This window comes from Phocoena phocoena, chromosome 2 (genome assembly GCF_963924675.1).
Source record: "Phocoena phocoena chromosome 2, mPhoPho1.1, whole genome shotgun sequence".
Lineage (NCBI taxonomy): Eukaryota > Metazoa > Chordata > Mammalia > Artiodactyla > Phocoenidae > Phocoena > Phocoena phocoena.
Genome location: NC_089220.1, coordinates 125,718,364 through 125,731,042, shown reverse-complemented (window position 1 = coordinate 125,731,042; position 12,679 = coordinate 125,718,364). Strand labels below are relative to the sequence as shown.

Here is a 12,679-nt window from a genome sequence, read left to right as displayed (position 1 = left end):
TCCAGTAAAATCCATGGGGATGCTTATATTTAACATTTTAACACAAATTAACATTTTGTTAAATACATCTTGGTGGGGGGGAAGGTGCTGGTTAGATAGAGGGAAGGGCAAAATCTGTGGTCCCTGTGGGTCCTGAGGCCACAGCAATGGAGGAGAGAGCACTTCCAGCTCCCAGCAGCCCTTGCAGTGCACTGTGTGCCAGGAGCTATGCGGGCTTCAAGCTAACAGCCATGCTGACCATTGGGAATGAGGTGCCTGTTGGCCCCAAGGCCATTCTTCAAATCGTCTGTCTCTTTGCCTTTGGTGGCTTCTTCCTTCTCCTTCTCCTCTTCCTCAACCTCTTCCTCTTCATACTCATCCTCATCATCACTTCTCACATCCTGGATATTCTAGACAAAAGAAACAATGGGCTGTGAGTGACAACCTTCCAGAAAGACTCTTGAGTGAATAAGCAAACAAATGGGCTCAGTTTAGAGATATGGCTCCCTTCAGAGAAAACACAATATTCAAACCACCAACATAGAACATATCATGGATCATAAAATAAACCTTAACAAATTTAAAGAATCAAAATTATGCAAAGTATGTTTCAGGTCCTAATGGAATTAAGCTAGAAATCAATATAAAAAAATAATGGGAAAATTTCAGAACACTTGGAAATTAATCAACACCCTTATAAATAATCAGTGGATCAAAAGAGTAAGTCTCAAGGGATACTAGAAAACATTTTGAATTAAGATTAAAACGCATCACATTTTCTTCAGTGTAGTTAAAACAGTGTTTAAAAGGAAATGTATACCATTAAATGTTTATGTTAGAAAAGAAGAAACGTCTGTAATAATATGAGCTTCCAACTTACGAAACTAGGAAAAAAAAAAGAAAGAAAAGCAAAATAAGCCCAAAATGAGCAAAAGGAAGGAGATAACAGAGATGAGAAATCAATAAAATTGAAAACAGAGATAACCTGAGTAGTCTTAAAACTATGAAAAAAAATTAAATATGTAGTTTAAAATCTTCTGAAAAAGAATATCAGGCACAAATGGTTTCACTGGCAAATTCCATGAAATGTATAAAGAAGAAATAACACCAAATCTCCACAATCTCTTCTAGAAAAAAGAGGAGGGATCACATCCCAATTTATTTTATGAGGCCAGAATTACCCTGATACCAAAACCAGACAGACAGTATAAGAAAATACAGCTACAGAGCAATATCTTTAATGAACATAGACATTAAAATCCTTAATAAAATATTCCAAATCAAAACCAGGAATGTATAAAAAAATTATACTATGATAAAGTGGGGTTTGTCCCAGTAATGCAAAGCTGGTTCAATATTTGGAAATCAATGAATGTAATCCATCATATTAATAATCTAAAGAAGGGAAAAAATGATTATATCAATTGATGCAGAAAAATCATATGACAAAATTCAACATCCATTCATGATAAAAAAAAATTGTAAAACTTCTCTACAAAGAAGGAATAGAAGCTAACATCATACTTAATGGTGAATAACTGAATGCTTTCCCCCTAAGAATAGGAATAAGGCAAGGATGTTCACTTTCACCATTCCTATTCACATTGTACTGGAAATCCTAGTCAATGAACTAAGGCAAGAAAAAGAAATAAAATTCATACAAATTGGGAAGAAAGAAATAAAAGTGTCTCTATTATTTATGTACAAAATACCAAAGAATCAACCAAAAAACTTCTAGAATTAATATGTGAGTTTAGTACTAAGGCTGCAGGATAAAAGGTCAACACATAAAATCTCTTTCTCTCTCTCTTTGTCTCTGTCTCTCTGTCTTTTTCTTTCTCTCTCTGTCTCTTTCTCTCTCTCTCTCTCTCTCTCTCTCTCTCTCTCACACACACACACACACACACACACACACACACACACACACACACAATCTTGATTTCTAGACACTAATGTAGTAGGCTAAAAAATGTCCTCAAAAATATTAGGTCCTAATTTCTGGAATCTGTGAATGTTACCTTACATGGTAAAGTTTTTTGCAGATATTATTAATTAAATTAAGGATTTTGAGATGAGAGATTATCATGGACTATCCAGGTGGCCACTCAATGCCATCACATGTGTCTTTCTAAGAGAGGCAGAGGGGAGTCAACACAGAGGAAAGGCAATATGAAGACAGAGGTAGAGATTGAAGTGATGTAGCTACAAGCCAAGGAATGCTGGCAGCCACCAGAAGTTGGAAGAGGCAAAGAACAGATTCCCTGCTGTGTGTGAAGGGAACACAGATCTGCCACACTTTGATTTCTGCTCAAAACTGATTGTAGACTTCTGACCTCCAGAACTGTAAGAGAGTAAATTTCTGTTTTTTTAAGCCACCAAGTTTGTAGTAATTTGTTATGGCAGCCATAGTAAACTAACATGACTAGCAATGTCCAACTAAAACAGAAATTTAAAAGTCAGTAACATTTACAATAGTTTCAAAAAGTAAAACACTTAGGTACAAATGTAACAAAGCATGTATAGTATCTGCATGTAAAACCTACAAAACTCTGAAGAAAGAAATTGAAGATCTAAATAACTAAAGAGACATACTATGTTCATGGCTTGGAAGTTTCAATACAGTAAAAATGTTAATTATCCCCATATTGATCTACAGATTCCACATAATACCATTAAAATCTTAGCAAGATTTCTTATAGATATAGACAAGCTGATTCTAAAATCTATATGGAGAGGCAAAGGAACTAGAATAGCTAAAGCAATTATGCAAAAGAAGAATAAAATTGGAAAACTCGAACTACCCAATTTTAAGACTTTACTATAAAGTTATAGTAATCAAGACTGGATGGTATTAGCAAAGGGGTAAACAAATAGATCAATGGAACAGAATAGAGAATCTAGAAATACACCCACACAAATACTGCCAATTGAGTTTTGACAAAGGTGCAAAAGCAATTTAATGGAGAAAGGATAGTCTTTTCAACAAATGGTGCTGGAGCAAGGAGAAATCCATAGGCAAAAAAGTAAATTTTAACCTTACACATATGTTAACACAAAATGAATTGTAGATCTAAATGCAAAATATAAAACTATAAAACTTTTAGAAGAAAACCTATGACCTTGGGTTGCATAACGAGTTCTTAGACAAGACACAAAAAGCATACTCCATAAAAAAATGATAAACTGTACTGCATCAAAATTAAAAACTTTTGCTCTATGAAAGGTACTATTTTAAAAAAAAAAAAAGAAAGATACTATTTAGAGAATACAAAGACAGGTTACAAACTGGGAGATAGTAATTACAAATCCCATATCCAACTAGTATGGATAATAAAGAATTCTCAAAACTCAACAATAAGGAAAAACATTTAAAAAATGGGAAAATATTTAAAAATACACACTTCTAGGAGGATATAGGATGTCAAATAAACATATGAAAAGATATTCTACATCATTAGCCATTAGGAAAATGCAAATTAAAATCATGATTAGATAAAACTATCATAAGAATAGCTAAAATTAAAAATCCTGAGAATACCAAGGATGAAGAGTAACTGGAAGGAATTCTTATACACTGCTGATGGAAATGCAAAATGGTATAGACACTTTGGAAACAGTTTTTACTTATAAAGGCAAACATACATATACTGTATGTCTCAGCATTCCTACCCCTGAGTATCTACACTAGAGAAATGAAAATTTATATTCACACAAAAACAAATGTTTATAAAAGCTCTATTCATAATTGCCCAAAATTGTAAGCAACCCAAATGTTCTTCAAGAAGTAAATGAATGGTACATCCATACAATGGAATACTACTTACCAATAAATACGTACAAACTACTGACATTTATAAGAAGTTGGATGAATCTCAAAAGCATTATGTTAAGTGAAAAAAGTTTGTTTCAAAAGGTTACCTACCCTTCCAACAAACAAAAGCCCAAGACCAGATGGCTTCACAGGTGAATTCTATCAAACATTTAGAGAAGATCTAACACCATCCTTTTCAAACTATTCCAAAAAATTGCCGAGGAAGGAACACTCCCAGACTCATACTATGAGGCCACCATCACCTGGATACGAAAACCAGACAAAGATATCACAAAAAAAGAAAATTACAGACCAATATCACTGATGAAAATATATGCAAAAATCCTCAACAAAATACTAGCAAACAGAATCCAACAACATATTAAAAGGGTCATACACCATGATCAAGTGGGATTTACCCCAGGGATGCAAGGAATCTTCAATATATACAGATCAATCAATGTGATACACCATATTAACAAACTGAAGAATAAAAACCATATGATTGTCTCAATAGATGCAGAAAAAGCTTTTGACAAAATTCAACACCCATTTATAATAAAAACTCTCCAGAAAGTGGGCATAGAGGGAACCTACCTCAACATAATAAAGGCCATATATGACAAACCCACAGCAAACATCATTCTCAATGGTGAAAAACTGAAAGCATTTCCTCTAAGATCGGGAACAAGACAAGGATGTCTGCTCTCACCACTATTATTCAACATAGTATTGGAAGTCCTAGCCATGGCAATCAGAGAAGAAAAAGAAATAAAAGGAATACAAATTGGAAAAGAAGTAAAACCGTCATGTTTACAGATGACATGATACTCCACATAGAAGAACCTAAAGATGCCACCAGAAAACTACTAAAGCTAATCAATGAATTTGGTAAAGTTGCAGTATACAAAATTAATGCACAGAAATCTCTTGCATTACTATACACTAACAACAAAAGGTAAGAAAGAGAAATTAAGGAAACAATCCCATTCACCATTGCAACAAAAAGAATAAAATAACTAGGAATAAACCTACTTAAGGAGGTAAAAGACCTGTACTCAGAAAACTATAAGAAACTGATGAAATAAATCAAAGATGACACAAACAGATGGAGAGATATACCATGTTCTTGGGTTGGAAGAATCAATATTGTGAAAATGACTATACTACCCAAAGAAATCTACAGATTCAGTGCAATCCCTATCAAATTACCAATGACATTTTTCACAGAACTAGAACAAAAAAAATCTTAAAATCTGTATGAAGACAAAAGAGACCCTGAATAGCCTAAGCAATCTTGAGAAAAAAAAAAAAAATGGGGCTGAAGGAATCAGGCTCCCTGACTTCAGACTGTACTACAGGGCTACAGTAATCAAGACAGTATGATACTGGCACAAAAACAGAAATATAGATCAATGGAACAGGATAGACAGTCCAGAGATAAACCCATGCAACTATGGTCAACTAATCTATGACAAAGGAGGCAAGGATATACAATAGAGAAAAGACAGTCTCTTCAATAAGTGGTGCTGGGCAAACTGGACAGCTACGTGTAAAAGACTTAAATTAGAACACTCCCTAACACCATACACAAAACTAAACTCCAAATGGATTAAAGACCTAAATGTAAGACCAGACACTATAAAACTCTTAGAGGAAAACATAGGAAGAACACTCTATGACATAAATCACAGCAAGATCTTTTTTTTTTTTTTTTTTTGCGTTACGCGGGCCTCTCACTGTTGTGGCCTCTCCCGTTGTGGAGCACAGGCTCCGGACGCGCAGGCTCAGCGGCTATGACTCACGGGCCCAGCCGCTCTGCGGCATGTGGGATCTTCCCAGACCCGTGATTACTGATTACTGTAGCCCTGTAGTACAGACCCGTGTCCCCTGCATCGGCAGGCGGACTCTCAACCACTGCGCCACACAGGGAAGCCCCAAGATCTTTTTTGACCCATCTTGTAGAGTAATAGAAATAAAAACAAAAATAAACAAATGGGACCTAAGGAAACTTAAAAGCTTTTGCATAGCAAAGGAAACCATAAACAAGATGAAGACAACCCTCAGAATGGGAGAAAATATTTGCAAATGAATCAATGGACAAAGGATTAATCTCCAAAATATACAAACAGCTCATGCAGCTCAGTATCAAAAATAAAACCAAAACCCAACCCAATCCAAAAATGGGTGGAAGACCTAAATAGACATTTCTCCAGAGAAGACATACAGATGGCCAAGAAGCACATGAAAAGATTCTCAACATCACTAATTATTAGAGAAATGCAAATCAAACCTACAATGAGGTTCACCTCACACCAGTCAGAAAGGGAGGTGGGATGAATTGGGAGATTGAGACTGACATATATACACTAATACGTATAAAATAGATAACTAAAGAGAACCTGTTGTATAACACGGGGAACTCTGCATCACTTCACTGTATAGTAGAAACTAACACAACACTGTAAAACAACTACTACCCCCCCAAAAAAAAACTAACACAACATTGTAAAACAATTATACCTACCAAAAGACATACTGATGTAGTTTTCATGACATTCTTAAAAAGACTAAACTGTAGGGATGGTGAACAGATAAGTGGCTGCCAAGAGCTGGGGTGGAGGGAGGAGTTATTGGGGTGACAGAATTATTCTGTATCCAGATTGTAGTGATGGCTACACAAATCTACACTTGTGTTAAAATTCACAGAACTGTACACCAACAGGAAAAAATAAATTTCACTGATGATAAGTTTAAAAATAAAACTTAAATGTATTTCTTTTTAGAACGCAAACACTATAGTTTTCCCAATAAACATCTGCTAAGTAAAGTATTGCTCATGTGGGCATTTTGGTTGTCAGGATATTTTTATTGTTGGGAATAGGATGTTTCCTATTTTCTTTATGCAGGAATTCCTTCAAGGACAGTTCTTAATTAAGAGTAATATGTTTCTCCTCTTCTTTACAGTGTTCTGAAAGGAATTTTGTGAGGAAAACTCCTAGAATAACACTGTCCCAATGAATGCAGATGGAATTGCTGCAGATCAGACTTCATTGCAAAAGATAATGATGGTGTGAACTATTAAAACAATACCAAGAACTCAAGCTCTCTGCAAGGCCAGTGTTGGATCTGACCCCTGACCCTCTAAGCCAGTTCAGAAACATCTCTATAAAACCCAGCCTAGAAAAGAAAAAAACTATGGAAGGTGGAGGCTGTTTCCTCACGCATCATTTTCCAAGATGACATCCATAACCATAAGAGTTTTCCCTTTTTGTGACCTGAAGACTAAAACTGACCACCTCTGGAGATTCTTGGGGTATATGTAACAAAATACTTCCTTGCATACAAGCTTCATGCAAACACGGCTTAAACAACAACATCAACAACGTACACACATTCTGCTGTCTTAATCACAGAAATATAACTTCATAGGCTCTTTTCTGTATGTTCTGCTCTTTTCACAACAACACAGAAAGGGTCCCAAAATAAACAAGGCTCACTGTAAACACTGAGGAATAAACTTGGCATCTCATCAGTTAAGATGCAACAGAGAAACACAGCCTCTCCATGATTTGCTGGGAGCCAGGATCAGAATGCTCCCCCTGCAGACGGAGTCTTTCAGGGAAGGGCCATGCTTGGCTGACGTTTGCTTTCATGGATGGTGCCTCTTGGCTCTCCTTTTCTTTCCTCAAAAAGTTTTTGTAGGGAACAAGGGGAAATCTGAATCAAAACAAAGAAACTAATTTCTCCCCAGAAAGGCATACTAGCGTCTTCCCACCCCTTTCTCCAGGACTTGAATAGCTGCTTTAGCTGAGAAATAAATTCATCCTGGAGGATGCTCCCCATAGCTTGAAGCCACATCCTCCAGCACCTTCACCTCTGAGAAGAGGGCCTGGACCATATTCAGGCTTTTAGAAATGTATGACATCCTCACAGTCATAAAGGTTGGGGAGCACTACTGACTTTTAATGAGCATTGGCTAGGGATGCCGCATACCTTACAATGTGCATGACACCCTAATGTCCTGCCAGACCTGCATTTGTAATTATCCAAGCCTAGAATCTAATTCCATTGTACATTCAAGCACAGGAATTCTTGCATGGTTTTAATATATTCTCAACTTTTCAGGACTGCAACTATGTACATAAATCCAAGGAAGACTATACTTCATTTTGTTCAGAACTTCACAATTTCAGAAAGCCATGTCACTGATGGCAACCCAACCAGTGGCATTTGAGGCTGTGTCAGTCTGCACTTGCAGCTGCCCCACTCATGCTGAGTCTCCATATAAGCAAGCACAGCATCTGCCAACTTCATTACATTCTCTAGGGCAGTCATGTACACGTTACACACGAAATGCATATTTTATCAGAAATGTCTTTCATCTTATTTCTTTTTTATTATGTTGTGGCATTATATTGCTTTTTGAAATTATGCTTTTAGGTGAGTGATATTACCTAGGAATTTAATTTCAGGCTAAGTGAAGAGGGTGTGGGTCCAACAGGTTGGAGAACCACTGTCCTTGATGATGAATCAAGCTCAGAAAGGATTTCCTGGTAGTAAGAGTTTGTTAGATAGATGTATAGGTGGTTGCACACTATAAAAACTTGAATAATGCAAATTGGAAATTGAATGGTATTCAAAAATATTAATAAAACCTCATATTATATTCAATTTCATCTTGTATATGCTATCTGTAATATAACAATAACAGCAATGACACCCTTAAAGGGCTTTTTTTCCACTGTCCTAAAAATCCTCTGTGCTCTTCCTGTTCATCCCTCCCTCCCTCCCAAGCCCTGGCATTTACTGACCTTTTTATTGTCACCATAGTTTTGTCTTTTCCAGAATGTCTTGTAGTTGGAATCATATAGTATTTAACTTTGAAGATTAGCTTCTTTCACTTAGTAATAAGCATGTAGGGTTCCTCCATGGTTTTTCATGGCTTAATAGCTCATTTCTATTTTTTTTTTTTTTTGCGGTATGTGGGCCTCTCACTGTTGTGGCCTCTCCTGTTGTGGAGCACAGGTTCCGGATGCGCGGGCTCAACGGCCATGGCTCATGGGCCCAGCCGCTCCGCGGCATGTGGGATCTTCCCAGACCGGGGCATGAACCCGTGTCCCCTGCATCAGCAGGCGGACTCTCAACCACTGCGCCACCAGGGAAGCCCGTCATTTCTTTTTATTGCTGAAGAATATTCCATTGTTCGGATGTGCATACCACAGGTATGCATCTACTGACCTATTGGAGGACACCTTGGTTGCTTCCAAGATTTGGCAATTATAAATGAAGGCACTATCCACGCTATAAATGTCCATGTGCCAGGCACTGAACTAAGCAGTTAGTATGAACAATACCGTTTCCTCCTCACAGCAACCCTAGGACATAGGACCTATTCTATTTACTTTAAAGGAGAGGAAAATGAGGCTTAGAGGGGTTAAGTAACTTTTTCAAGGCCACACAGCTACGAGAGGCAGACAGGGTGAAAACCCTATCAAAACTTAGACACCTCAAAACACAGTGCTCTACAAACCCCTGCTGGAATACTTGGAGAGACAGGGCACCCACGGGGTGAGACAAACACTGGCATGCTTTATTCTATTCTATTCCATTTTAAAAATGATGTACAAAACTGATTTGGCAACCTATTAATGATCTGCAACCTACAGTTTGAAAAACACTGGCTAAGGTGTGCTAGAAAAAATGAGGCTTTGCTAATCAGCTGAAATCAGAAAAGTTTAAGATATAAATCACAATCCGTATTCTGCAAAGTACCTTTTCACAATGGTAAATCCTTTCCAGTAATTACAATACTTAATAGAAATCAAAAACAAGTCAACCTTGCTCTAGGGGAACAAAATCTAAACACCTGCTAAAGGTCAAGCCACAGTGTTTTCTAGAACTCTACCTGTCTGCTTTGATGGGATGCCAAGACTCTGCTTGCACCAGCAGCAGTGAGTCTCTCCCTTGGAATCAGCCAGCTTCTTTTCTTGTATTGCCCTTCCCTTTGCTTTTTCTCTGCACACGAGTGCCCCTTACTTTCCTACTTCTTAGTTGTCCCTGGGCTTGTAGAACTGGTCTCGTGCCACTTGTTGGCCCGGAACCCTCCCACAAATCATTAAGGGCCCAAGAAAATCCATGCAAAAAAGAAGGATCTAAACCCTTCTTTGAAGAGCGAAGGGAACCAAGGGCTGCAGCCACCAGATGCACAGTTCTCACACATGCCAAGCATATTGCAGCACACATGCTTACTGTTACCTGCCCACCAGCTGCCCTTGGTGAAGGGTTAGCAGTGCCACTACAGACAGCATATTACTATTCTGATAACTTTAGATAACTTTCTTTATGGAATTAGAAAAGATATCTAATATTCAACTGGACATTTTCCAGAAATGACCTGGGCCCTCTAGAATACATTATTGGCAATATTATTCATTCCACAAATGGAAATGCATGAATATAATTTCTGCAATGTCTTTTAAAAGTATCTCCTTCCTCTCCCCAGCAACTCCCTTCAGTTACACAAAATGATGGTGAAGGGAATGAAGAACAAGTTACTTATGGAAGAGAGACCTTGTAACTAACTGGTCTTAACGAGGGCTTTGGAACCCCCACATCACTAATGGCACCAGTATTGGCAAATGTCATCAGCCTGGCACTCCAGGAGGGCAGAGAAGACACGCATTCAGAGGATGGGGTTGAAGTCACAGTCACTATGAAGGAAGGCGAGCAATCAGTCTGAAAGCATCCCATACGCTAGGAGAAACAGAAACCCTGAAACTGGGACCAAAATGATCTTCCCCAGATTAAAGTCGGTTGAAGCCAACATTCCCTTTGAAGGGCATGTTCCAGGAGCAGGGGCACAGAGCTTAACTGAACCACATTCAAAGACTCATTCACCCAAGCACGGGAGTATCTTAAAGCAATGGACACACTTCCAACTTCTCCTATTGACCCTTTTTTTTTGGTGGGGGGCTTGTGAAAAAATGCTTGAACCTGTAATATCACACAGTAATTCACTTTGGCTGGTGTCAAATCTCTCAGACACAGAGTACAGGACCAAGGTCACTGTCCCGGCTCCCTGCAGTCATGAGTGCAAGTCAAAGCAGTATCGAAAACATGCCCTAAAACCGGCTTACTCATGGTTCCCAATTTTTGTGACTGGTCTGTATACATAGAATGCCTCTTCTCTTGAACTTCAGAACTGGACTCAAAGGTTGTTTTTTAAACTGTCCCAACTCACCGGTATAAAATATATTGTACTTTCCACTGATGGTTTTTATTTTCATTACACTTGCTGCTATCAATGTACCTAATTTCCTTAAGAAATTATTTCACTTTGCTAAGGCTTACAGGCTTTAAAAAATGAGCTTCTAGGAGAAAAAGTAAGTTTTAGGGAGAGATGGACTCTGGAGAGTATCTGGTCGGGCAGATTCATTTTCCAGAAGAGATAAAAACTACAGGACTTGAACCCACTCAGCTCACTGACTCAGCTTGGTGGAGAAGAGCTCAGATTACGCTATGTGGCTCTTGATAAAAATGCATGGATTTCTTTCATATTCTCTATATTACCTAAAAGTAAATTTAAAATAAATGTAAAAGGCTCTGTGGTAATCACCAACTTGTGATGTAGAAAATGATTTGATTTCATGAATGTACTTTGCTTTGGGGATTAAAACCATTAAAATTAGTGTATTTTCTACACATTTTGCATCCTTTAGATGCAGCTTTAGATTCAACAGCCTGCAAATTCCACAACTTTAACTGGGCAAAGATATACAAAACCATTTTGAAAAAAAATAATTAGGATTTATGTAAGCAACACTTAGGAAATAACCATGGAAAGACAGAAGATTAAGTATTGAATATATAGCCCAGAAAAATGTGTATTAACAACAAAATGTTAAAGTTTGTTTCAAATATTAGCATCCAACAAAGAATTCATATGCACCATTAAGAAGGAAAAAAATCCAATGTGACAGAAAAGCAGACAAAGGATATAAACAGATGATTCACAGAAGAGACAACTATTGACTAATCAACTATACAAAATGCTCAAGCTTAGTAATGCAAATTAAAATGAGATAAAATCTCTTATTCATCAAACTGGTAAATATTAAAATATCTGGTGGTACCGAAAATTGGTGAGGATGTGGGGCAAGAGAGACTCCCATATACTTTGACAAATTGTTTGGCAGCATCTGGTAAACTTGACTCAGGAATTCTACTTATAGAGAAACTCCCATATGTGCCACCAGGAGACATATATAAAGATGTAAACAGGAGGATATGTAGACTGTGGACTATTCTGTGATGGATACTATACAGGAGGTAAGTACACTGGTCCACAGTAATATTTGTCAATATGAATAATGTCATAATGAGTGAAGAAAACAAGTTGTACAATTATATAAACTAAATCATACCATTTATGTAAAGTTTAAAAACAAAAAAGCAATGCTTTAATTGTGGCTATATCCAAACATAATAAGCATATAAAAGCATGGGTGGAAGGACATCAGCTTCCCTTCTGCAGAGGGAGGGAGAAAGGATGGGGTAGAATATACTGGAATGTGCCATCTTCCTCCTCTAGTTTCTCTTAGGTGATGTCACCAGCACTCAGCAAGCACTCAGTGTATATTTGATGAGCAAGTGAATGAAAGAATCTAATACCACAAGATGGGAATCTTAAATCCCATCCGAATGCAGGTGATCCCAAATTTGTATCCCAGCGTGGACCTTTCTTCCAGGCTTCAGACCATCTCCTCTCAGCTGCCTAAGGCCTTGTCAGATTCGAGGCTCCGTTTACACCACCTTCTCTGGCCTTCGTATTTCAGCACATGGCACTACCATCCACACAGCTGCTCCAGGCAAAACTGCCAGGTCATC

At 37.7% G+C, this 12,679-nt stretch overlaps 1 protein-coding gene across 1 annotated transcript in view; it reads right to left on the bottom strand.

Annotated features, from left to right (window-relative positions):
- Positions 1-221: 221 nt before the first annotated feature.
- Positions 222-12,679, bottom strand: part of CERS3 (ceramide synthase 3) — a 99,025-nt gene continuing 86,567 nt past the window's right edge. The window contains exon 10 of the mRNA XM_065871756.1: positions 222-389. Within this exon, the coding sequence (XP_065727828.1) occupies positions 222-389 (168 nt within the window). The remainder of the gene's footprint in view (positions 390-12,679) is intronic.